The following is a 26,099-nucleotide window of genomic DNA, read 5'->3' on the forward strand; positions in this document are numbered from 1 at the left end:
CACCCCCCCACCCCCCTGTCTTCTGCAGCGTCACTGCCCGGGGTGCCGCCGCTGCTGGGCCCGCTGCGAGGCTGGCGCTGGCACGGCCGGGGCGGTTTCCATGTGCTCGAGCTCTCCGGATCGATGTGCCGGCGACCTTGGGGAGGTCAGGGCTTCCCCGGCTCTCCCGCAGTGCGCCGAGCCGGCGGCGTGCCGGAGCCGGACGGCTTCCCCGCAGTGCCCGCTGCCAGCCCCGGCCTCGCGTCACCGCTGGAGCGATCTGCGCCCCGCTCAGCCCGGCGGCAGCGCCAGCGGTGCCTGCCCGGGACCTGGCACGGGGTGCCACCTCCTGTGCCGCCGCAGGGGACAAGGGGCCAGAGCGGTTCCGCGCACCGTTAGGCACCCGATGAATAAAAGATGAGCGAGCTCCTCTCACGAGCACCTGCTGTCCCCCGCCCTTGCCACCCGCCGTCCCCCCGCGCTGGCAAGCGCCGTGCCCTCCCCGGGGCCGCAGTTGCCATCCTGGCCGGGTGCCCGGCTTCGTGCTGCGCTGGCAAGGGACAGCTGGGGCGGCAGATGCCCACGGTGCTCCCTCCCGCCCGTGGCCGCGGGAGGGAGGGAACAGACGCCAGCAAGCCCCCGGTGTGCCCCTACACCCCCGATCAGGGTTGGCACTGCCAGCTGGGGCATGGGGACGGTTCCCTGTCACACTGGCTCCTACACGGGGGTCTTGGCCAGTCCTAGTGAAGGGCTTGAAAACTGCTGCCTCAGCCGTGCGTGCTGGTGGTGGTGCAGGGGCTGGTTTTGGGGACCATCAGACTCGGGGCGGGAAGGCTGGCTGTGCTGTGGAGCTCTGTCTGCCACGGGGCTGGAATTGGTGGGGCAGCAAGATAGTGGCAGTATGTGTCCCTTTCCCTGTCCCTGTCCCTTTTCCTTTCCCTTTCTCTCCACCTTAATTTCTTCCTTCCTTTCTCCCTCCCTCCCTTCCTCTCTGTCCTTTCCCTCTCCCATCCGTCTCTCCACTCTCCCACCCCCTCCCTGCAGCTGCGCTCCCAGCCCAGGTACCCCCAGCCCAGGGCGCAGGGGCTGGATGCCAGCACCCCACAGGGGAGAGTCCCGGGGAAGGGTGTGCTCAGCCTTTCCTTTGTCTGTCCCGCTCTCCCCATCCCTTTCCCCGCTGCCATCTGTCCCCGCTCGCCTCCGCGGACGCCGGCAGCCCTGGATGGAGCCCAGGCCTGGCAGGGCTGAGCGAGGGGGCGGCCGCGCCGCCCTCCTGGGGGGGTTCCCCCCGGCCGCTGCCATCTCCGGGGTCGGCCGAGGACAAAGCCGCTCGCTCGCAGCGCCGCTCGCTCGCAGCCGCCGGCCAAGGCGCTCCCGCCTCCCCGGCTCCCTCCCGGGCCAGCTGGCCGCGGCCGGCGTACGTGGCAGCGGGGCGCGTCCGTCCCCCCCGCCACCGCCCCGCCGCCTCGGGGGATGCCTCCGGCCAGGACCTCCCCGCGGCTCCGCTCGGCAGCGGGAGGAGCCGGAGCCGCTGCCGCCCCCGCAGCGCTGGTGGCCCGGGCCCAGCGGAGCCGCCTCGCCCCGCGGCCCCGCAGCGCTGCGGGCATGGCGGGGCGCGGGGAGGAGCGGGGAGGAGCGGGGAGGGGGGTCCCGCGGCCCGGCGCGCCGGCCGGCCCGGCTCAGCCAGGATTTACCCGGCACACGCGGCGCTTCAGGGTATTATATAAAGGAGGTTACACAAGCAGGACCGTTCCGGGTTTATGTAAGGGCCACCCCAGCCCGGCGGCAGAGGGATGGACAGTGGGACGGGCGGCAGGACGTGCGGTGCTGCTCGGACCTGGGGGTCACTGTGAGACTGGGATGAGGAGTTCTGGGAGTCTGACAGGTCAGGGCCCCCAAATCACACCCTCCCGCAGCCTCGCTCGCCCCAGCCCTTACAATGGGATCTGCCCCACGGCACATTGGCTCCCTCTGGTCTCCAGGGGTCTTCTATCCAGACCAGGCTGTTCACTGTTCACTGCGGGTCCTGCTGGTCCACGTTGTCGCCATGGCCAGCCGGAGGAATGCAGTGACACCTGAAGACGCACTAGGGCAAACATGAGGCAGGAAGGCAGTTCCTTCCCCCACCCCCCCCCCATCCAGGCCCAAGGGAAACTGAGGCACGGGGCAGAAGCCTGCTGAATTCTCTCCCATCCCCTGTCCTCGGCTGGGAAAAGGGGAAGGCTGCTGCCCTCGATGTGGGGCTGGGACTGCCCACCCCGGCGCCAGCAGCTCCCCCAGCCCCCGGCATCCTCCAGCCTGTGCGCCTGCGCCCGCGCCGCTGCCGGTAACACCGTGCGCTGTTACCGTCAGCGCTCGGGCACCGGGCCAGGGCTCTCCCGCAGCTGCGCCAGCCCCGGGGGGCACCCGGCCTGCAGTGACACCCCCCAGGGCCCGCCCTGCTGCCCGGGGGTCGTTCCCACGGCGGGTGTCGCTCGGGGCCCGGGGGCACCGTGCCAGCCAGCGGGGCCGGGGTGCGGGAGCCGCGTTTCAATGGGTGGCACGGTGCCAGGCTGCCAGCGCGGCCCGGAGCCCGGGCAGCCCGCGCCCCCCCGGACACACACTTGGCTATTTTTAAAAGAGATCCGATCGACCTGTTTGGGCACTGAGCGCTCTCCTCTGCCTCGCCGGAGACGACCCCGGCACTGAACGCCCTCCCCCCTTAGCTCCCCACAATTTGGCAGCAGGACCACCCCCATCCCACCTCCATCCCCCATCCCGGCCTCGCGGGGGGGTAAAAGGCACAGAATCAACGAAGCAGCAGGGGCACGGGGGAGCTTTACAGGCTTCTTTCTAGTGTAGTCGAGCCACTTGTTGTGTTCTGGGTTTGGAGTGTCCCCAAAACAGCCCCTGTGAGCCCGGGGCTCCCTTCGCCATTTTAGCGGCAGCCGGCGCAGGCGGCCGTCACATGGCGGTGAGAGCAGCGCTTGGCTCGGCCGCCCCGCGCCGAGCAGGCAGCCAGAAATCTGCTGGCGAGCTCATCCACCCAGCCTCGGGAGTGCCGGGGGTGCCGAGCCCGGCCCGGCCTCGCACCCAGCACCTCCAGCAGCCCACACGAGGGGCCGGGAGGCGCCGGCCCTGCTGCCAACCCTGCGAGCTCGGGAAAGTCCCGGCCGGGCCGGGCCGGGCTCGGGTGTGTCCCCAGGGTCCCTCAGCAGCAGGGCCGGTGAGGTGGCGCTGGGTCAGGGTGGTTCCGTGGGACGGTGTGGGGGTACAGCTGTGGGGTACAGGGACGTGCGGCCCACCTCCAGCACCCAGGCCTGGTGATGGCCACCGTGTGCCCCAGGGGAACAAGGACCGGGCTGTGGTGGTTTGTGCACGCAAAGGTCCATGTGGGGCACCTCAGGACAAGTGCTGGGGGTCCCTGGGCTGAACCAAAGGCTGCGTGGGCACCGCAGAGGCACCAGGCGAGGGCATGGCCTGGGGGGCTATGCAGAGGCCATCTGGGCGGCAATTGGGGTCCCTGAGGCCACGGTGGGGGGCTGTGGGGAGCCGGGCCGGCCTCAGGCTGCGACCGCCAGCCTCCGTCCCGCGCCTTGGCCGGGCTCCACGCTAACCACTTCCAGAGCCGCAGCCAGATTTGTTGTTTTTAGAGGCGAGGAGGGGCCGTGTCCAGCCACGCAGTGCCCGTGGCTGAGCGGGGCGGGGGTCCCCAGCCACTCCCCCATCCCAGCTGGTTTGTGCCCCGCTCATTCCCACCACCTACACTCAGTACTTGGGCATGCAGCCGCTTCAAAATGGGGGAATAGGGTTAGAAAAAGAGACATGGAGAGAAGAGAAGGGAAAAAAAACCCTGTGCCGGTCTCCAGGGGGAGTTTCTGCTCCCTAAAATGGCTGCCTGGAGGGAGGCAGGGGTGCGGGCACATGGTGGTGAGCAGGGCAGGATGCCATGGCGCTGCCAGCGTGGTGCCAGGCTGGCACGGGATGGGTGGAGGGGATCACGGCAGCTGGGCAGGGAGACAAAATGGATGATTTGGCATCGGCCTTGAGCAGTCCCAGGGGGCTGGGGCACTCGGGGGTATCAGGCTGGGAGGTGGCACAGTCCCACTGCCCCCATGGATAACCTGCCTGGTGGGCAGCACACAGGGGTGTCAGGGTGGGAGGTGACATGGGGCCCACATATATAACTTGCCCAGCCAAGGACAACCAGTCTGGGAGCCACATGTGAGTGCGAGGGACTTGAGGGGAGAAAAAGGAGGAGAAAAACAGGGAGAAAGGGAAAAATCCCAAGGCGGGCACATGGGCTGGCAGTTGCAGCTGCGTGGTTTTGTTGGTGTTTTTGGATTGTCTCAGCCCTTTCCTGATGTCTGCCAAGGCTGCCAGAGAGAAATGCTGGAGGCCAAGGGGTGGGAGGAGAAAGAGGAGGATGGAGAAGCAGGGAGAAGAAGGACTGTGGGGGAGAAATACATGGCAAAAGTTATGGAAGGGCTCTGGGAGCAGCCAGGTGAGGGAGGATGCTCCTGACTGCAGTGTCTGGGCTGTGCCAGGCTGTGCCAGGGCCACTGAACTCAGTGTCTGAGCCGGGATATTTTTAACCAAGGGGGAGCAAGGCTGGACAGGCCCCAGGGGTCAGAGCAGGTGCTGTCCCAAGCCCTGCTGCCCTGCAGGAGCTGGGCAGAGGCAGGACAAGGTGCCATAGGTTGTGCCATGCTGCGGTGACACTGCCTGGTGGGGCAGCACTGGCTCACAGCTGTGGCTGGAGAGAGGAGAGGAGGCAGGAGGCTGGAGCAGGGCCAGGTGACCATCACCCAGCCCAGCACGGGGCTTCTCCTGCCAGGAGCAGTGCCCAGTCCTGCCTGTGGGGCTCCTCTCGCTGGCAGGGAGGGCAGGGGTGGCTGTTCCTCTATGCCTGGGGACATGCCAGCTTGGTGGTGGCCCTGCTGTGTGGTGAGAGCTGCTGAGCAGCCTACGCCTCAGTTTCCCCAGCGGGGCAATGTGGGGGCAGGCAGCTGGTGACAACCCTGGCTCACACGGGCATGGAGGCTGCCGCTGGCACAGGGGGCTCACCCTGGGGCTTTGCCTCTTGCAGATGCAGAGCAGAGCAGCAGCCCCAGGACAGGCATTGGCTCGGACCAGGAAGACAGCAAACCCATCACGCTGGGTGAGTGCAGCAGGCAGGGCTTGGGCAAAGGACAAGGGACACCCCAGCCTGTCCCCAGGGGCCCTGCCATGGCTGGGGAGGGGGGCTATGACATGTAGTCAAGCTGCCAGCCACTGCCTGGCCCCTGCAATGAGCTGGGCATGGCCTTAGCCTTGTCCTACAGCCAGCAGAGCCCCACAGAGGCCACAGCCCTTGGGGACAGCAGCTGCCATGGAGGTCCCACGGTGGGGGTGCAGCCCCAAACCCTGACAGCACTCTCAGCCACAGAGAAACTGAGGCACTGAGCAGGTCCAGGGCATCTTCAGCAGAGGGAACCAATTGGGGTGGTCTCTTGCTGGAGCAGGGAGCGGAGTGGAGGCTAAGGAGGGGGACAGATGGGATTTGGGGTGCCCTCAAGCATTGCCACAAGGCAGTGCAGGATGGGATGGGTGGTCCTGTTGCCCCCTCAGCACGCCCTCCTCTCTCCCACACAGATTCAACAGACTTCCAGGAAAGCTTCGTCACCTCCGGGGTGTTCAGTGTCACCGAGCTCATCCAGGTGTCCCGAAGTGAGTGTGACTGTGATGCCACAGCCCAACCCTCGGCTGCCTGGGCACAGCAGCATCCCAACAGCCCCCCCACCCCACAGTGGGCTGGGGCTCCCCTCCCCACCGAGCCCCAGTGACCCCCCTCTCTCCCTGCAGCGCCGGTGGTGACAGGCACAGGGCCAAACTTCTCCCTGGGGGAGCTGCAGGGCCACCTGGCCTATGACCTGAACCCCTCCAGCACCGGCATGAGGAGGACACTGCCCAGCACCTCCTCCAGCGGGTAGGTGCCACCGGGGCTGTGCCAGGGTGGTGCCGGGGCCAGCCCGAGCACGGCTGTGGGGAAGGCATAGGGGCAGCCAGGTCCTGCCACAGGCTGGCACTGACCCATGACAAGCTGGGAGATCTGGGGCTGCTCAGCCTGGAGAAAAGAAAACTCCAGGGAGACCTCAGAGCCCCTTCCCATGCTTAAAGGGGCTCCAAGAGAGCTGGAGAGGAAGCTTGGACAAGGGATGGAGTGCCAGGACAAGGGGGAATAGCTTCCCGCTGCCAAAGGGCAGGGCTAGATGGGTTCACTTTCCTGTGAGGGTGGGCAGCCCCTGGCACAGGGTGCCCAGAGCAGCTGTGGCTGCCCCTGGATCCCTGGCAGTGCCCAAGGCCAGGTTGCATGGGGCTCGGAGTGACCTGGGATAGTGGGTGGTGTCCCTGCCATGGCAGGGGTGGCACTGGATGAGTTTTAAGGTCCTTTCCAACCCAAACCATTCCATGATCCTGTGACCCTTCTCTGTCCCCAGGAGCAAACGGCACAAGTCGGGGTCCATGGAGGACGACATTGACACCAGCCCTGGGGGCGAGTACTACACCTCCTCCAACTCCCCCACCAGCAGCAGCCGCAACTGGACAGAAGACATGGAAGGGGGTAGGTGCCACCTCCTTTCCAGTGCCCTTCCAGTGCCCTGGGGCCCCCATCCTGCTCCCAGCATTCTGCAAAGCACTGCTAGAACCCCCTGTGACCATCTGGGCACTGCCCATGCCCCAGTGTCCATACGAGCCTTAATGTCACAGGACACACTGGCCATGGGGCTGCAGTGCCACCCTCAAGTCCTGCAGAACATCCCTGTTGCTTTTCCATTGAGTCTGTGGGGTTGCTGTCAACCCCCCCTGATTTAGGCCCAGGCTTTCCATAGGTGTTTCTGTGGCCCCCCACTTTGGGCAGGGCTCTGTGGGGGCTGTGGTGGTGCTACAGGGACCCCCATTTCAACACAGGCTCTCTCTGTAGGGCCAACACAGCCTCCAGCCCCATGCCTGGTCTAGCAACCCCACACCAGCCTCTCCCAGCCCCAAGTTGGCTCCCCCAGCCCCACATCACTGTGGACAGCTTTCTGGCTTGGTGGTTTTTTTCCCTTTCCTGTCTAGACAAGCCCCAATTAGCTGTTCATTAAGAAAGGGGGGGCTGGGCTAATTAAAGCGATGCTGCAGGGCTGGCACAGCAGCTCCCACACCCTGAGGTGCAGGCAAAGAAGCTGCTTCTCTTCCTCCTCCCTTGGCTCTTCTCCTGCCCCCCCCAGCAGTGGGGTGGGCTCCACACCAGCCCCCTAGCCCTGCCAGAGCCTGGGGGTGCCCGGCTGGAGGGCTGGAGGCACCAATCCTGTTGGAAGGGGGTTTGGGGGATGCAGGTCCAGGAACTGTACCCCATCCTGCCCCATGGGGCTGGTGCAGGGGAGGTTCTGGGGAAGGTACAGCCCCCTCCCCAAACTGGTGCACAGAGGCAGGAGGGAGCTGTGCCAGGGCATCTGTCCCCTGCCAGTGGCCTGACCCGGGCAGGGGTGAGGGTGGTGGGTGGGGGGGGCTCAGGCTTGGCGGTGGGGAAGGGGGGCTTGGCAGTCCTGTACAGGATGTTCTGGGAAATCCTCCTAACGCCCGACTGAGAAAGGGCTAAACCCATTACCAGGCCCGGGCCAAATGGCCAGAGCTAAAGCCACGGCGGCAGGGGATTAACGTGCCTGCCAACCCCCCAGCTCAGCCCCATGCCCTGGGGTGGCCTCGGGAACCTGGGCAGCTGCTGCTGCCAGGGGTCTCTGGGGTGGTCACCCCCATGCTGGCACCTCTCTGCCTCCCTAGGAGCTCCTGGAGCCCCCAGCCCCACGTGCCAGGGGAGGTGGGTGCCGTGTGGAGGCTTCAGGATCACAGTGGCATCCGTGAGGGCCCCCACATCTGCCACCAGGGTGGGACACACACGCACAGAGCTGCGTGCACTCGCGTGCACACACCTGCAGGAGCACACACGTGTGCACGGCTGTGTGTGTACACACACAGCTACAGAGCTGCGCTGGTGCAACACTTACACACATGCACACCCCCAGAGGTGCCCACACAGGTGCCCACCCTCCTGCCGGCACAACGACACATGCTCACAGCACCACCCTCCCCTTACCCACCCTGACCTGGGAGTGCCCCTTGCCCCCAGAATGAGTTCCCCCAACACTGCACTGAGACGGCAGCAGCCACGGGATGTGGGGTCCCACGGCAGGTCCTGATGTTGGACTCTGCTTTCCCCAGGCATCTCCCCCACTGTGAAGAAGACAGAGATGGACAAGTCCCCCTTCAACAGCCCATCGCCCCAGGACTCCTCACCCCGCCTGAGCAGCTTCACGCAGCACCACCGTCCCGTCATCGCTGTGCACAGTGGTGAGTGTCCTGCCAGGGAAACTGAGGCACAGAGTGAGCGCTGTGCTGTCGGGGGGCTGGGGCAGCCACTAGCTAGTGACACAGGTGCGTGTCCCCTTTTGCTGCCACCCGCAGGTATCGCCCGAAGCCCGCACCCATCGTCTGCGCTGCATTTCCCCACCACCTCCATCCTTCCCCAGACGGCCTCCACCTACTTCCCGCACACGGCCATCCGGTACCCGCCTCATCTCAACCCGCAGGACCCGCTCAAAGATCTCGTCTCGCTGGCCTGCGACCCGTCCAACCAGCAGCCCGGACCGGTAAGGACGCAGCCGTGTCCGTGGGCACCGGGGGCTGCTGCCAGCCGGGCTGCCCGAGGAGAGTCCCGTGGACCGGCGCCGCCGCCGCCGCCTCTGCCGCCGCACGGGGGTCGGGGTTTTCTGGTGGCACCGCCAGGGCGTTCTCTGGGGCTGAGCTCAGCCGTGCCGTGCGTCGGTTCGGGAGCGCTGCTGTGCCTGCTGGTGTTGGCACCTCGTGTCTGCAGCCATGGAGGTGCTGTCCCCCAGCCCAGCATGGGGCACTGCGGGTGTTGGGGCGCTGGGGCTGAGCCGTCAGCCGGTGTCAGGGCGTTGGGGGACAGCAAGGTGTCTGCCAGGGGTGTGTGACCGTCTCCTGGAGTCACCACCCGCCAGTGTGTTCGGGAGAGTGATGGGCTTGATGTGTCCCATCCACCTGCAGAGTCCATGGGTGACCCGTCAGCTCCTCTGGAGCTGTACCCGTGTCCCCAGTGTCTCCGCAGGGGTGGCAGAGCCACACTGTGCTGCTGTGGGCCCTGCACCCCCACGCACCCAGTGCACACCACAGACGTGGTACCCCACACATCCCACACACCCATCACCCCACGCCCCATGCTCCCATCACCAAACAACCTCCGTCACCAGCACCGTGCACACGCAGCACCCAGTGTGTGCAGCACCCAAACCATCACCTCATACACCCAGAGCACAGCCAAACCATCACTCAGAGCCCCCAACACACAACACACCCCGCACCACCAGCACCTCACACACTCCATGAAGGGCACCCTTCATACCCAAAGCCAGAGCCTGGGGGTGTTCCTGCTCCCATACTGTTCTGTGCCCCTCTTTGTCCTCCCAGCTGCAGAGCTCTTGGGGAGCCCCTCTGACCTCTGCCCACCACTTTCCTGTTTCCCCTCACCAGCAGGGGCTGATGCCAGGGTGAGGGGCATGGCCACTGTTCCCTGTGCAATGGCTCAGTGCTGGCCCAATGGACACCAGAACAGGAGCAGCCCACGGACATGGAGCACTGGTGCAGGAGCCTTTGGAGGCTCTGGGTGCCCCTACCCCTCCAGGGAGTGCTTCAGGGACCCCCCTGTCACTGAGAGGGGTCCCAGCTCCAGCGTGCGCCACTGTGGGTGATGTCCCCCATGGAGCATGGCCTCCACAGTCCCCCAAATCCCACCTGTCCCGCCGTCTTTCCTGCCTGCTGCCACCGCCGACCGTTCAGGGCTGCTCTGAGACCTACCAAACTCATGTCCGCAGTGAGGGACACCCCGTGCCTGTGCCGGGGGTGTCCCCGGGGCTCCCCGGCCGTGCTGGTGCATCCTAATGGCTTGTGCTGTTTGTTTTTTGTCTGTGTTGTCCCCAGTTAAATGGAAGTGGTCAAGTGAAAGTGCCCAGCCACTACCTGCCCACGCAGATGCTGGCGCCGCCACCTCCCCCCGGCATGCCCCGCTTGGCCGTCTCTCCTGACACCAAATCCACCACGACAACTTCCGAGGGAGGGACGACCTCGCCGACATCACCCAGTAAGCACCCGCGGCGCCCACCCTGCTCCCCGGCCCGGCTGGCCCCCTCCTCCCGCAGCCCCCCAGGGTGTCCCCCTGTCCCGGGGCTGGGGGGATGTTGGCGGAGGTGGCCTCCCCGCAGCCGGGGAGAGGGCGGCAGCTGGCACGCCATGAGTTTGCTGGGTCTCAGGCAGGTCGGAGCGGACAGGCTTTGGGCAGGTGGCTGCTGTGGCCGCTGAGCCAAGGGGTTGTGTGCTGGTCCTGGGGACCAGCTCGAGCCCCTTGTCCCTCTTGAGCATGAGTGGAGCCGTGGCAGGGCTCTCCAAACCAGTGTCCTGCCCAGCCCCTCGGTGTGGGCAGTGCCGTGGGGAAGGCCATGGCCTCTCCACCTCCGTTTGTCCCAGCATGGCTGTGCTGCCAGGAACGGGGAGCAGCTGGCACGCGGGTGGCACTGGGACTAGGGACAGTGTGCCTGGTGTGTTGTGTGGGCTGTCGTGCTCTTGTTGCCATGGGGGTCCTGGGTCCTTGGCGCCGGGGATTCTGCTCTTGTTGGGGGTGTGAGGTGACACCAGAGCAGGGACTGTGTGCGGGTCCCCCAGAGCCCTTGGCAGGTGGCACCTGGGAGTTTGTTACCACGGTGGCTGGCAAATTCTTTGCCGTCCCCTCCACCTCAGGGGCCAGCAGGGTTTTGGGTGCTGGGCCCAACAGCCAGAGGGGAGCTGGTATCCCCCCAGACTGGCACGGGGGTGTGTGCTGCAGTGGTGGGACACTGTGCCGTCGCCACACTCTGCGAGGGGCTTGTTCCTGTTCCCGTCCTGCTGTACCCATGGGACATGGTACCCCAAGTGTCTGCTGTGTCCCCACACGGTCAAACCCTGCCCGATTGAGCCATTGTCCCTGGGTAATGGGCCATGGCTGATTGCCAGCAGCTGGTCAGCAGGTGTGGAGATCCCATGGCATGGAGAAGCCAAAGCCTGGACAATCTGGAGGGGACAGCATGGGATGGCCTGGCTGATAACGGGATCACAGCATTAGGGAGGGACAGAGGAGTGCAAGTTCCTGCAGGCTCAGGGAAGGAGGACACTGGCTGTCCCCAAGGGGTGCAGCTGGCTTCAAACCCCCATTCCCCTTGGCAGCACTCTGCTTCCAGCTGAACCCAGGGCAGAACCCAGAAGCTCAGCAGGACTGAAGGTCCCACTGCTGCATCCCCAGCTGAGGGATGGAGGTGGCAGCAGGGAGACGTGGCCAAGTGGATGTGGTGGCTGCCATTGTTCTCCCCGTGGCAGCTCAGCTCCAGCAGCCACAGCGCGGGCACAGCCAGGGGCACCATCTGCGCCTGCCCCCCGGGGCACCTCGCCCCTCCAGCCTCAGCGATCGCCCCGAAAGCACGGGTGGCACCGTCCGAACACGGCAGCCCTGGCTGCAGCACCCCGGGGCTCCATTCGCCTGCCAGCAGGTCACAGCCAGGGACGTCGCCTGGTCGCCAGCACCGGGTGCCAGGGAGCTCCATGCCGTCAGTGCCAGGGAGAGGGCCGGGCCTGGCCCCTGGGGGGACAATGGCAGTGCCACCCGCAGCCCCGTTAATGAGCTCTCATTTGTTCCCCAGCCTACTCTGCACCAGGCACGCCCCCTGCGAACCGTTCCTTCGTGGGATTAGGACCAAGGGATCCTGGGAGTATCTATCAGGCACAGGTGAGAGCGGGGATGCTGCTGGGGGGACCCTCCTGCCCTCGCCCCGGGCACCCTCGCCATGGCATCACCGTGGGCATTGCCGTGGGCGTGTCCTGGCATTGCCGTTGTGGCTGTCACTGACATGACATTGCTGGCGTGGGCTCCCCGCCATGGTGCCACTGCTGTGGCATCGCTGCTGAGGGCATTGCCACCATGGCATCACTGCCGTGGGCATTGCCACCATGGCACCACTGCCGTGGCATTGCTGCCATGGTTATTGCTCCTCTGGGCATTGCTGCTGTGGGCACTGTAATGGGTATCGCCACTGTGGCATCGCTGCCGTGGGACATTGCTGCTGTGGATGTCACCTCTGTGGCCATTGGTGATGTGGCCTTGCCACCATGTCTGTGGCCACGAGGAGTATCACTACAGCAGTGGCATCACCACTGTGGGCATTGCCACCACTGGCCTGGCCACTGCAGATGTTGTGGACATCCCCGCCATGGCACTACTGCCATGGGTGTTGCTGCTGTGGGCAGTGCCACTGCTGTGTATGTCACCACTGTGGGGTTAGTTCCATGTACAATCCATGGCATCACCACCATGGCATTGCAGCTCTGGCACTGCCACTGCCAGCTTTGCTGCTGTGAGCATCACTGCCTTGGCATCACTGCTGCGGCCCGTGGGCATTGCTGCTGTGGCATCCTCACTACGGGCACCCAGTGCCAGGGCTTTAGGCGCTGCTGGTGGCTCAGGGCCATCACGAGTCCTCCATCGTAGAGGGAGATCACTGCCCTGCTCTGGCTGCGTCCTGCCTGGCACCACCTGGCACCACCCTGCCTAGGTGCCCAGAACATCACCAAAGGAGCAGCACCAGGGCCATGGGTCCCTCTCTGCGTGGCTGTGGGCACTGCTCTCGCTTGGCTGTGCCCGTGGCCACTCCAGCTGCAGTGGGAGGTTGTGTGTGCCCTCCTGGATTCTTGAACCGGCGCTGGTGCTGCAGGCAGTGCCACGGTGCCAAGGCAGGAGTGGCAGCTTCTGGCCTCACTTGTGACACGAGTGCTCTGGCCTCAGCATTCCCTGCAGGGGCAGCTGCAGCCTTGCCTGGCAGGTGACACAGGTGACAGGACAGAGGGATGGGGTGTGGACAGTGCCGTGTTGGGGCACCCTGGGGTGCTGCCCTGGCTGGGGGGAGTACTCGGGGTGCTGTGCTGTGCCGGGGTGTGGGCACTGGGGCTGTGAGCAGTGACACAGGGTACCTGGGGGTGCTGTGCTGTGCCAGGCTGTGAGATTTGGGAATCACGAGCTGGGACACCCGAGGGTGCTGTGCCGTTCCAGAAGAAAAACACGGGGGACCCGGCTCTGATCACACCCCCCACTCTGCTTCAGTTTGCCCATTTCTGCACATGGGGTGGGCAGCAGAGAACCTTGAAGGAGCAGGGGCCAGAGTCCCTGCGAATGGGTGTTCCTAGTCATGCCTGGGGACCTTCGAGGATGCTCTGCCTGGGGAAACTGAGGCACGGGGAAAGGAGCTGGTGTCCCAGAAGGGTCAGCTGAGACCTGCCACACTCTGGTCATGTGTGGCGGGGCCTGGAAGGGTTAAGGGAAGCAGCGGCCCCGAGCTGTCTCGTTTCCAACGGAAACCAGACATGAGGTAATCGGGAATGAACTTGAACTTGGGGCTGGGGGGGAAACAATGGGAGGGTGGCAGGGGGCCACCTCGCGGGGTCCCCAGCCGTGCACCCCCATACCTGTCCCCAGGCGGCAGCATTCCTTGGGGAGGGTCTCCCTTTGCCGTGAAGGTGCAGAGCGGAACGCGGGTGGCGGAGGACGGACAAACTCAGCGCAGGAGTGGGGACGCCAGCCCCGGGACAGCGCGGGGACAGCGCGGGGACAGCGCGGGGACAGCGCGGGGATGGCTGTCGCGGCTCTGGGGACCGGCGGGAGGACGGGGCAGCTCCGGGGGCAGAGCACTAACGCCGCCTCTCTCCTCTCCTCTCTCCCTCAGTCCTGGTACCTGGGATAACCGCCGCCGTGCCGCCCCTTCGCCTCCCTTCTCCTCTGCTTTAGGCACCCCCAGAGGAACATCCCCGTCCCCGAGCACCAGGCCCAGCCTTGCGGTGACGACGGAGAGCGCGGCCTCACCACGACGACGACGACGACGACGACAAGCAAAACCCACACCCGAAGGGAAAGGAAGAAGGAAAAGGGTCAAACTGTTTTAAAATGGAAAAAAAAAAACAACAAACCAACCAAACCCACAAACAAACCAACAACCCATCCCAGGAGGACTTTTCCCCCCACCCCGGCGATGCGCCAGAAAACAAAGAAACAGGACAAAAAAAAAGAAAGAAAAAAACACTATTATTTACCCCGTGGGCCGGCGCCGCGCTGAGACCTGACACCAGCGGTGCCAGCAAAGCCTCCCGGAGCGGCCGCAGCGCCGCTCGCCCCATATGCAAACGGCTTTGAGTCTCTCCTTCTCGCCTCCTGTGAGTAAAACACATCCAACCTCCCCCGCCGACCCCCCGGCCCCGGACTGCGGCGGCCCCGGGGCTGGGCTGGGCTGGGAGCCGCAGCTCCGCGGTGGGTGACACCCCGGGCACGGTGGCATCGTGCTGCGGGGACACGGTGACGGTTACGCGGTGGCACCGAGCGGGTGGCACAGGAGGAGGGGGTTTGTGACCGCAGAGGGTGCGTGGGCACGGCCAGAGATGGTCGCGGCGGTGGTGGCACCCAGGTTCCCGCACGGACACGGTGTCGGGACTGTCCCACCACGGCCCCGAATGTCACAGCGGCGGTGGCACCCCGATTCCATCGGGGACGCAGCGCGGGGACTGTCGCAGCCCGGCAGCCACTGTCGCAGCGCCGAGGCGCTGTCACCATCTCTCTGGTCGCCTTTCTCCCCCAAGCCTGCACCGGGCCGAGCCCCATGTGTCCCCACGCGTGTCCCCACCCGTGTCCCTGTGTCCCCCGCGTGTCCTTGAGGGGGTTCGCGGGGCTGGGGGGAGTAGGGGGCGTGCGTCCGTGTGTTTGAGCTATGCATTCCTGTGGACAGGTACCAGGTGGGAGGCAGGGTGCGCTCGTGTTGCACATTTTGTAGGAAATGCACTTTTAAGAGGGAATCGTCAAAAGAAAAAAAAAAAAAAAAGAAAAAGAAGAAGAGAAAAGAAAAGAAAAGAAAACAAAATCACGAAAAAAGGAAGAAGAGGAAGAGGAGGACGAGGAGGTGGAGTCCCCGGCACCGGCTTGCCGGGACGGCTAGTTTGGGGTTTTTGGGTTTTGGTGGTTTTGTTTTTTTTGGGTTTGGTTTTTTGGTTTTGGTTTTCGGTTTTTTTTTTTCTTTTTTTTTTTTTTTTTGGATACAAAAGGATGGAGCAAAGAAACCCGAGCGACGGCGAGGGCAGAGCCAGCCCCCCGGAGCCCCTCGAAGTCCCCTGGAGTCCCCCGGAGCCCCCGGCCCCGCGTCAAGTGCCTGAACTGCGGCGGGGAGGGGTCCCGGACCCCCGGAGGAACCCCCGGCCGGGGCAGCGCGGGGGGAGCGCTCGGCGGCCCCGTCCCGTGCGGTGACAGCGTGGCCGGGAAGGGGACACGGGGACGTGGCAGTGCCTTAGAGCAGAGGGACCCCCGCGACAGCCGAGGCGAGGAGGAGGAAGAGAATGAATCCCCAGCAAGATGAGTCTGGTGCCCAAAGGATCTCCAGCCCGGGAACACCCGATGGGTGGTGATGGAGAGAAGCTGCCGTGGGATGTCCAGGAGATGGGAATGTCACCGAGGCCACCGTCGCCACCCGCCTGGCACCATCCCCTGGCACCCAGAGCCGCCCCGAGGACCACCGGCATCACATCCCGCCCCGCTTCCCATCCCCCCGGGACGGCACAACGAGACACCGCGGAAAGGGCTGACGCAGGAAATCCCGGGAGATAGAAAAATAATAAAAAAGGACAAGAAAAGGAGAAAACCCACCCCAAAAAAAAAAAAAAAAAAGAAAAAGAAAAACAACAACAAAAAAAAGCGCTTGGCGGAGAGGGAAACCTTTTTTTAAAAAAAAGATCTGAGAAAAGAAACACATAAAAAAAGACAAAAAGACAAAAAAAAAAAAAAAAAAGACAAATAAACTGCATGGTGCTTTAACAGGATCTGGTGACCTGGCTCAACCCAGCCGCGGCTGGCTGATGCTGTGCATGGCAGACTCTTATTAACCGGCTCTACCTTCCCCTTCAGCAAAAGAGAAAAAAAAAAGAGGAAAAAAAAAACAACAAAAAAATCTGTATAAAAGAAAAAAAAAAGCCGTAAAAAAAAACTACACAAGAAAAAAAAAAAATCCATGTTTTCCTAATTTGCACGAAATTTTATACCACATGATGTGCCTTGCCTTCGAAGCCTAAGTATTACTGGAGCCGATATCAGTGCGAGGGAGTCGCTGCATGCCCGGGGCTCCCGGGGGACGGGGGGGCCGGGGGCCGCTGCCCCCCCCCGCCTCCTGCATGGCTTCTTCTCGGCCGGAAAAGTCCCTTTTTCTCTCTATTCTTCTTCTTTTTTAGCCGATTTTCCCCCTCAGAAACGTCTTCCAGTTGGTAATACCGATGCATCCTCTGCGCCAACACACCGGAATATGCAATAGCTGTTGGGGGGGCCGGCCGGGGGGGCGGCCACCCCTTTGCTTTGCCTCTCTTCTTTTTGTTTTCCTTCCCTTTTGGGGGGTTTTGATTTGTTTTTTTTTCTGCTTCCAGCAACCAAAGGCAGCGAGGCGGGAGGCGGCAGGGACCCCCGGGGCAGAGAACCCCAGAGCTCGGGGGGGACGCAGCGGTTGGGGGCGGTGGGGCTGAGCCGGGGCTGGAGACCCCCGGGATGGATGGAGACCCCCGGGGATGGATGGAGACCCCCGGGGATGGATTGAGACCCGCGGGGATGGAGACCCGGGGGATGGATGGAGACCCCCGGGGATGGAGATCCCTCGGGGGTAGAGATCCCTCGGGGGTGGAGATCCCCCGGGGATGGATTGAGACCCGGGGGATGGAGACCCGGGGGATGGATGGAGACCCCCGGGGATGGATGGAGACCCCGGGGATGGAGACCCGGGGGATGGAGACCCGCGGGGATGGAGACCCCCGGGATGGAGACCCCCGGGGATGGAGATCCCACTTTGGGCACCCCCACTTTTTAATTGGTGTTTAACGGGGCGCAGGGCCAGGAGGGCTGAGCCCGGCTGCTCCCGTGCCAGGAATGGAACCGTGTGAATGTAGCTGTGCCCCCCCAGCTGGGCTGGTGTCGGGGGGTCACAGCCTCCCCCCCACTCCCCCCCACCTCCCCCCCATCGGCTCCATCCCCGGGGTCCGGCTGGCGCGGCAGGGAGCGGCAGGAGGTGCCTTCTTGCGCCTTTCCCTGCTGTGCCCGCTGCCCAACAGGGGCCCGACACCCCCTGAAAACCCTGAATTTGCCTTAAAACCCCCGCGTTCTGCCGGCTGAGAGACCCCCCGAGCTCGCTGAGGCTGAGAACTGACGCGGGTTGTGACACCGGTGGGCGGGTGGCACTGGCACCGCTGCTGCTCGGGCATGAAGAAACGTCGTCGTCAACAGTTTTTAATTTTTGTTTGTTTGGTTGGTTGGTTTTGTTCTGTTTGTTTGGTTTTTTTTTTTCTTTTCTTTGTTTTTTTGGTGTCCAAAAGTATTAATGGGGGATGACGGGGTGGTCGCGTCCCGCCGGGTTTCACCCACAGTTGAGGCTGGTTTGAGGGTCCCAGACCCCGGGGGGAGCCTTGGGAGACGCTTCTTTATGCAAGGTGCAGTATTGATTTCTGCAAGGACAATGCAAGGAGGGAGTGGGGGCGGCGTCCAGCTGGGGGGGGGGGGGTGGGCAGGAATGAAAAATAGAATTAAAAGAAAAGTGGAAAAAGAATTTTTAAAAAAGGGGGAGACATTTTTTAAAAATAGAAAAACAAAAAAAAAAAAAAGAAAAAGGGGGGGTTAAGGCTGGAAAAGGCTCAGCTCAAAGCAAAAAATATTTAAAAAAAAGAAAAAAAAAAGCATTGCTAAACGGTGACAGTGACAGCGGAGGGAGGGAGGGAGGGAGCGGGGGACACCGGGCAGCCCCTTCGGCCAGCCCCGGGGAGGCGAGGGGCGCAGGCGCCCCTCGGGCCTGGGTCCGCCGCCCCGAGGAAGCCCCGGAGCCCCCCTGTCCCCGCGGGGACCCCACCGGGACCGTCCCCTGCCCCCCTTTGCTGCCCCCCCACCCCCGGGCCGGCTGCAAGTCCCAAAACCCGCCCTCGGCAAGAAAAGCACCTTAAACCAAATTCAAAAAGGCAAAAAAGAATCGACTCGACGCCCCCCAGCACGTCGGGCGGCACCGGGGGGGACGTGCCGGGGGTTCCCCCTGCGGGGCCGGGAGCCCCCCGTGCCCCCGGGGTCTTTGCACTGCTCCCCCGACACCCCCGGGGCCGCCCCCGCCTCTCCCAAAGGGAATATGCAACACCCCCGCTCCCTCCGCGGGGAGGGGGCACCACTCATTTTTATTATTTCTAGTTTTTTAATCATTCTCCCTTCTTTTTTTTTTATCTTCTCGATGGCCACGGTCGGGGTGAGCGCAAAGGCGGGTGGAGACCACCCCCATCCCTGGGGAAGCTCCGGGGGGAGTCCCGCAGGATGGGGATACGAGGGGGCTCCGCTCGACAATCACCGCGGGGGTTTCATGCACTACAGTCTCTCCTAGAGGGTTTTTAGTCGGGCTCGTCGGCTTAAAAATTTTAATTAAAAATAGTCCTTGTGACCTATAAATAAAACAAATAACCTGTACATATATATATATATATATCTCCACATATATATATATGGGGCTGCAGGGCCGGGGGGGGGCGCGGGCCCCCACACAGTTAAGGTACTTTAAATCACAAAGGAATATATATATATATATATATATATATATATATATATAATCTCATACATACATATATATATATATATATGTATATGTATGTCTTGTTTGGTGGGGTTTGGTCTTTTTTTTTTTTTTAATTTTGATTTTTGTTTGGTTCTGGTTTTGTTTTGTTTGGTTTTTGTTGTTGTTTTTGGGTGGTTTTTTGTTGTTGGGGTTTTTTTTTTGTTTTTGGTTTTTTTTTTTTTTTTTTTTTTTTTGTACTCGGAGTTTGGAATTTGCTGCTTTCTGCCCCCCCCCGGGTATCCCGCCACTGGCTGGGATGGGTGCCCCCGGTGATGGGTGCCCCGGGAGAGTCCCATGGGTGACCCTCTGTGTCCTCTGTGCGTTGCCCGCGGATATCACTATGGGTGCTCCGGGTGATACCCGCGGGTGCCCCACTGGGCGCCTATGGGTGCTCCTCTGGGTGTCCCCTGGGCGCGCCGGGTGATGCCCATGGGTGCTCCTCTGGATGCTCCAGGTGATGCCCATGGGTGCTCCTCTGGGTGCCCCAAGTGATGCCCATGGGTGCTCCTCTGGATGCTCCAGGTGATGCCCACGGGGACCTCTCTGGGTGCCCCAAGCGATGCTCACGGTGCCCGCAGGGTGCCCCGAGCAATCCCCACCGCTGCCCCTCCGGGTGCCCCGTGCGATGCCCACGGGTGCCCCGGGGCAGGCGGGAGGTGGAGCCGGGCTTAGGGGAAATCCCCCTCGTGGGCAAAGAGCGGCAAAAGGACAGAAACCGCCCCAAAAAGGCGCCGAGGCGGCACCGGCCGGACCGCGCCTCTTCCCAAACCAAAAACGCCGCCGCAGTGCCTCCGCGCCGCCGGCTGCCCGCCCGCCTTTTGGGGCTCCCCGCCCGCCTTTTGGGGCTCCCCGGGGCCGGGCTGCCCCTCCCGCATTTATATTTTACTCGTTCGTTCGCCGGATTCTCGCTTCGCTTCGCCGCAGCCGATCCACACCGCGGGCGCGCATCACCCCCCGAGCCCCGCTCGCCTCCCCGGTGCTTCACGATATTTGATTATACCATTGTACGCAGCCATTACCGATAGCGCCGCTCCTGCCTACATACATACTGACCCTGATACGGATTTTGGGGGTTTTTTTTTGTTTTCTTTTTTGTTTTGTTTCTTTTGTTTTGTTTTGTTTTGTTTTCCCCCTATTTTTTTTTGTTGTTGTTGTTTCCCCCCCTCCCCTATGCAAAAAAGAGAAAAAAGAGACAAAAAAGAAGAAAAAAACAAAAAAGAAAAAACTGACACACAAAAAAAAGATTAAAAATTAAAACAAACAAAAAAAAAGACCAAAAAAAAAAATGTATAAAAATTAAACAAGCTATGCTTCAACTCCAGCTCGCCTCCGCCCTTCCTTCACTGCCCCGGGGAAACTGAGGCACGGTCCCCAAGCGGGGACAACGCGGGTGTCCCAGCGGGGGAGGAGGGCACGGGGGCACTGCAGCGGGCACCCAGCACCCAGAGGAGGGACCCCACCCATGGGTGCCCTTGGCCTGGAGAGGAGGGTGACAGAGCTGGGAGCCCGCAGGGCTGTGGGGACAGGGAATGGACATGTGGGGACAGGGAATGGACATTGGGACAGGGAATGGACATGTGGGGACAGGGAATGGACATGTGGGGACAGGGAATGGACATGTGGGGACAGGGAATGGACATTGGGACAGGGAATGGACATGTGGGGACAGGGAATGGACATGTGGGACAGGGAATGGACATGTGGGGACAGGGAATGGACATTGGGACAGGGAATGGACATTGGGACAGGGAATGGACACGTGGGGACAGGGAATGGACATGTGGGGACAGGGAATGGACATGTGGGGACAGGGAATGGACATTGGGACAGGGAATGGACATTGGGACAGGGAATGGACATGAGGGGACAGGGAATGGACATGAGGGACGGGGAATGGACATTTGGACAGGGAATGGACATGAGGGGACAGGGAATGGACATTGGGACAGGGAATGGACATTGGGACAGGGAATGGACACTGGGACAGGGAATGGACATGTGGGACAGGGAATGGACATTGGGACAGGGAATGGACATGTGGGGACAGGGAATGGACATGTGGGGACAGGGAATGGACATGTGGGACAGGGAATGGACATGTGGGACAGGGAATGGACATTGGGACAGGGAATGGACATGGGGGACGGGGAATGGACACTGGGACAGGGAATGGACATTGGGACAGGGAATGGACATTGGGACAGGGAATGGACATGTGGGGACAGGGAATGGACATGTGGGGACAGGGAATGGACGTGGGGACAGGGAATGGACATGAGGGACGGGGAATGGACATTGGGACAGGGAATGGACATGTGGGGACAGGGAATGGACATTGGGACAGGGAATGGACATGTGGGGACAGGGAATGGACATGTGGGGACAGGGAATGGACATTGGGAAAGGGAATGGACATTGGGACAGGGAATGGACATGTGGGGACAGGGAATGGACAGAGCTGCTGCCACTTCCTCTGCCTCAGATCTTGGCCACGGGACGTCACCACCTCATGCTCCTGACGTCACCATCTGGCGGTGTGACGTCACTGTCGTCACCCGTGGGTCAGCATTGGCCAAAGCTGCGCTTCACCCCCGCGCTGCCCACGGTCCCTGTCCCCAAGAACTGCTCAGGGCGAGGTCCCCCACCCCCCTCGGGGCTCCGCAGCCCCCCGTGTCCCCTCAGTGCCCCCCCTCGGTCCGGGCTTGGAACTTGCCCTTGTCCCCTGCCCGAGTGGCACCCAGGGGTGCCGGACAGCCCCTCCCCCGCACGGTGACACGACACGCTTGACGCCGGGGTGGGCTGGGGAAAGCTTTAGTGGGCACGTCTGGGGAGGGGACTGTCCTTGTCCCCCCGGGCCGGGGCTGGGGGACAGGGGAGGCGCCGCTGCCGCCGCCCTCCCCGCTCCGCTCCGGCGAGCGGCGGATCCGCGCCGGGTTTTGGTTCCAGCCGGGCCGGCCGCGGGCGGGAGGTGCCACGGTGGCCGCGGCTGTCGCCGAAACCCGGCGCGGATCTGCGTCCCGCGGACGGGGTGAGGGCGCGGTGCCCGTCGGAGGCGCTCCGGAGCGGGTGAGGGGTGCGGGGGGGCTCAGAAGGACGTGGCCTTGTTCTGCTGCCTGTCGTAGCTCAGCTCCTCCCAGTCCTCAGCCGCCTGGTTGACGTGGCCGGAGCGCCCCAGCCTGCGGGGGAAGGGAACGTCGGTCAGCCGGGCACTGCACCGGGCACAGCACCGGGCACTGCACCGGGCACTGCACCGGGCACTGCACCGGCGGAACGTGACCGCCCTCCAGGGATCCGTGGGCTGCGGTACCTGTCGGTCCCCAGGGTCTCCGCGTGGTCCTTCTCCTTCCTGCGAGGGGACAGAGGCTGAGCGGTGCCCGGGGACAGCCCTGCCCCAGCCCACGGCAACCTTCCACGCCGTTTTCCCCTGGCCAGCACCCCCCGCCCCCCACACCCATCCAACCTCTTCTTCCTGAGGCTCCAGAGCCGGTTAACGAGCAGCACCACGAAGACGAAGAAGAGGAAGACGACGACGACCGTGAGGCCGATGAGCCACGGCTGCAGCACCTTGGGGCCCGTGCCTGCATGGCCAGGGGACAGGCAAAGACAGGGATGGAGACAGCTTCAGGGGGCTCTGTCCTCCAGGGGATGGGACATTGGCACTCACTGTTCCCTCTTCCCAGTGTCCCTTGGGTACCAAGGAAACCACTCCCGACACAGCTCAGCTGTCCCCAGTGCAGTGGGGAGCACTGGGACAGCAGGTGGCTGTCTCCAGATCTTTCTGCTCTGCCCGTAAAAGTTACTGTTGGAGCACTGGGACAGACTGGTCCCACTGGAAAGGTCTCCCAGGAGCTGATCTGATGCCTGCAGGGAGCCTGGCCACCTCCCCAAGCACCCCAGGGCACAGAGGGTCACAGGGGCACCTACCAGCCTGTCCCTGGGCGGTGGAAGCGAGGACGAGCAGGACCAGGAGCGAGAGGGGCTGCAGGAGCTTTGGCATTTTTGGGCGCAGGGCTGGGGCACGTCTGGATCCTGCTCCTGGAGGTGAGCTTCTGCCACCTGCTGCTATTGTGCTTGCACTCTGCACCCAAGGCAACGGGCGCCTTTATTGGCCCCAAGAGGACAAAGTGGCACCGAGCACCATGGCAATGTGACTCCTGTCACCCCGGCACGTGCTGCCACTCCCCTGGCACAGGCCACCACTTCCAGGGGCACAGCAGCAAAGGACAGGCATGTCCCTGTGCCCAGGACTGGGCAGGTGGATGGAGGGACAGACAGACAGGCGGGCAGGTGGGTGCACAGGTGAAGAACAGATGGCTGAAGAAGTACCCACCCTGCCTGGTTCCCCCTGTTCCCTGCTGGCAGGGCTGGGGCCATGGGGATGGGGTGCCACAGAGGGGTGGGCAATGCCAGGCCACCCCCAGCCCTCCCCTGGGCACAAGCCAGCTGCCCCCAGACAATCCCAGGTGGGACCCCATCATGTCCTCAGGGAGTGTGTGCCTACATACTGCCAAGAGTGAAATACTCACAGATTACCTCAGGGAGACCATGGCAGGGTGCCCACCCACCAGGGCACAAGGAAAACTGAGGCAGAGGGTGGCCACCAGCACCCCAGGGAGGGACAGTGGACTTTGGCAGGGCCACCCTGCCTGTGGCAATTCCTCAAGGGGTGATGGAGACTGGGGGCACAGGGATCCAGCCTCAGCCTGGGTTAAAGACAGGGGCTGCAGGTCCATAAAAAGCCCTCACCCAGAACCCAAATGAGGCTTCAGGGTGCTTTGTCCCCCCAGACTGGTTTGGGGCCACCTCTGGGTGCCGCTGAGCACTGAGGGGGTGGTGGGGGCACCGCCAGTCTCAGTATCCAGCTCTCCATCCGTCAGTCCCTACCATGTGCCCACACTGACTTGGCATCAAGGATCCCCAGAGGGGGATCCATTTTCCCATGTGCACATGTGTCCATGCCCCCTGGCACCACGGGCTGTACCCCCACCCCATGGCTTTGCACCCCCAAGCACCCCCTTTACACACCCATGGCTGTGCCAAGGGGTGCCCCTACCCCAGGCAAAGTTGGGATGCCCCAGCCCTGCCACCCCCGCACTGTGCCGGGCCAAGGGGCGAGCAGGGCTGGGCCAAGTGGCTTTATTGGCATGACAGCCCAAGAGGAGCCCCAGAGCAGCACTAGGGCTGGGCAGGGAGGGGGAGGCTGTGTGCCAGCGCTGGGCAGTGCCTATGGCCGGGGCCATGCCATGACCCAATGGTCAGGCAGGGCTGCAGGGTCCAGCTGGTGGCAGGGGTGTCCCCTGACCCTAGAAGAACCTCTTCTTCTTGGGGGAGTCGGCAAAGGAGACGGAGCTGCGTGGAGCGAGCAGCTGCAGCGGGATGTCCGTGCCGGGCAGGATGCTGCTGCCTTCATCCTCCACCTTCTGCTCCACCAGCACCTCGTCCTTCTCCAGCCACTCTGCCTCTGGGCCTTCAGCCATCCCTGCCTTCTCCTCCGGCTTGGGCCCAAAGGCCCAGTCTGCAGGGGCAGAGACGGAGCTGTCAGCAGCACCAGCCCTGCCACAGCACAGCCTCAGGCGGGGGGACCCCCCGGCTCCCTGCCCACCCCACAGCCCGACCCCGCTGGGGGCAGCACTCACCAGCAAAGTCGTGCACCAGGTCCTTGATGAGGTGCCCTACGATGGCATATGCCACCACCAGCACCAGCGTTGCTGCCATCATCAGGTACAGGACGTGGCGGGGCAAGTGGATGCTGTCCAGGGCAGGGGGTTTGTAATCCACGTACAGCACCCCGTCCTCCTCAGGGGGGGACTGCAGCAAGCGCCGTGTCCCCCGTGTCCCCTCGGTGCCAGGGAGGGGAAAACCCCCCGCCAGGGCCATGGCAGCTACCCCTGCACCCCTCCTCAAACCCTGAAGCCTTTGCCTGCAGGGGGGGAAGTGGCATCAAGGCTCCTCGGTGCTGGCAGCTCACAGGGACAGTGGTGTCCCCATGGCTGGTGGCAGTGCCACTCACCCACCGACAGAGCTGTGTTGCTGAGAAGGAGCTTAGCACCTGCTAATCCAGGCACAGCCTGGCTGCCTCAGCATGGGAGGTGAGCAGTGGGCTCTGATGTGGGTCACGGTCCCCAAATCCTGCCCCGCCGGGAGCACCACTGGTACCCCTGTCCCCGGGAGTGGGGAGTCCCCTGCAGCTGGAGTACTCCCAAAGACAGGAATGGGGAGGGATGCCCGAGGTGTTTCCTCCCTCCCCTGGGCTGGGTTAAATCCCTCAGCAGGCCCTGGATCCCTGGAGCAGATGGCTGAGATCCCAGAGGACACAGCACCCTTGGAGCCGGAGGCGATGGGCAGAGGGGAGGGGGATGCAGCCTCAGCCACGGGGCCCCCACCCCACGGGGCCCCCTCTGTGTACAGGGGAGCAGCCCATGGCCAGAGGCTGACACGTGTCACCCCAGCACCCAGTGTCACCTCCCCAGGGCAGAGCAGCCTGCAGAGGGGTGCTGAGCCCATGCTTCCCCCAAAAGCAATTCCCCCACACCAAGAGGGTGGAGGTTTTAGCCCAGACCAGCAGCAGCTTTGAAGAAATCCCAAACACTTCCCAGCACAGCCTGAAGATGCTGGTGGAGTTCAAGGCTCAAGGCTGAGCCCTGCTCCAGTCCAGCACCTCCCAGCTCTGCTGCACCAGGTCATCCCTGCCCAGACCCCAGCCTCAGAAATGCTTTTTGCTCCAATTTTGTCTTAAAAGGTGTTGGGGGAACAGAGACAAATGTTGGCAGAGAACGATTGGGAAACAATCCTGCCAGGTCTGAGTGAGTCACCTGTGGAAAAGCTGGAGAGCAAAGGTGGGGGCACAGGGATACAGCCTGGTGATAAGTGGGGCAAACAGCCTGGCAAACTCCAGGGTGCTGGAGCCCAGTGCCAAGAAGGGAACAGTGGAAATGATAACGTGGCCTGGGGGAAGTCACCCATCTCACAGGGACAGCCCAGAGCCCAAAGTTCCAGCTGGGTCCTGCCCATCACCCAGGGGCTATGGAGGGTGAGGGAAAGAGGACAAGCAATCCCTAACAGCTGCTGGCTCCAAACAGTGTGAAAGCATCAGATGTTTGTCCCCAGTGCTGGGGAAGTGCAGTCTGGAGCCCCTCACCCTCCCCATCGCATACAGGTGACCCCACAACACTTAGGTACTTGTCACTGACTCTTAGGGTGTACAGGTGACCAAAACTGGTCACATCTTCACTAAGAGCCCTTTCCATGGGGTCCTGAACTGGGTGGGACTGGGCCATAGCCACTGCTGCCCCTTGCTGTGGCCCTGAGCACCAGAGCCTAGGGGTGCTGACCTGGCTTCAGGGACTAAGAGGATTGAGCCCGGGAGTGACTCAC

General features: G+C 63.0%; 3 protein-coding genes across 15 annotated transcripts in view; 1 reads left to right on the forward strand and 2 right to left on the reverse strand.

Moving 5' to 3' along the window:
• Positions 1-20,046, forward strand: part of NFIC (nuclear factor I C) — a 44,048-nt gene extending 24,002 nt beyond the window's left edge. For 3 of the 13 annotated variants that reach the window (XM_072919271.1, XM_072919270.1, XM_072919267.1), the window contains exons 3-11: positions 5,048-5,119; positions 5,593-5,667; positions 5,803-5,926; positions 6,438-6,562; positions 8,203-8,331; positions 8,416-8,630; positions 9,979-10,138; positions 11,724-11,809; positions 13,797-20,046. In XM_072919271.1, the coding sequence (XP_072775372.1) occupies positions 5,048-5,119; positions 5,593-5,667; positions 5,803-5,926; positions 6,438-6,562; positions 8,203-8,331; positions 8,416-8,630; positions 9,979-10,138; positions 11,724-11,809; positions 13,797-13,814 (1,004 nt within the window). In that variant the 3' untranslated portion in view covers positions 13,815-20,046. The remainder of the gene's footprint in view (positions 1-5,047; positions 5,120-5,592; positions 5,668-5,802; positions 5,927-6,437; positions 6,563-8,202; positions 8,332-8,415; positions 8,631-9,978; positions 10,139-11,723; positions 11,810-13,796) is intronic. The other 10 variants (XM_030257111.4, XM_072919268.1, XM_030257114.4 and 7 more) reach the window with 7 other exon arrangements.
• A 1,474-nt stretch (positions 20,047-21,520) lies between these two features.
• Positions 21,521-23,071, reverse strand: SMIM24 (small integral membrane protein 24). Its single transcript, XM_072919395.1, has 4 exons — positions 22,650-23,071; positions 22,186-22,303; positions 22,033-22,071; positions 21,521-21,901 (listed from the first exon to the last, which is right to left on the reverse strand). The coding sequence occupies exons 1-4, from the start codon at positions 22,720-22,722 to the stop codon at positions 21,811-21,813; spliced, it is 321 nt and encodes a 106-aa protein (XP_072775496.1). The 5' UTR covers positions 22,723-23,071; the 3' UTR covers positions 21,521-21,810.
• Positions 23,072-24,028: 957 nt separating this feature from the next.
• On the reverse strand, positions 24,029-24,602 carry SMIM44 (small integral membrane protein 44). The gene is made up of 2 exons (XM_072919240.1): positions 24,362-24,602; positions 24,029-24,240 (listed from the first exon to the last, which is right to left on the reverse strand). The coding sequence occupies exons 1-2, from the start codon at positions 24,600-24,602 to the stop codon at positions 24,029-24,031; spliced, it is 453 nt and encodes a 150-aa protein (XP_072775341.1).
• Positions 24,603-26,099: the final 1,497 nt, after the last annotated feature.

Source organism: Taeniopygia guttata, chromosome 28, assembly GCF_048771995.1.
Source record: "Taeniopygia guttata chromosome 28, bTaeGut7.mat, whole genome shotgun sequence".
NCBI classification, from domain to species: Eukaryota; Metazoa; Chordata; class Aves; order Passeriformes; family Estrildidae; genus Taeniopygia; species Taeniopygia guttata.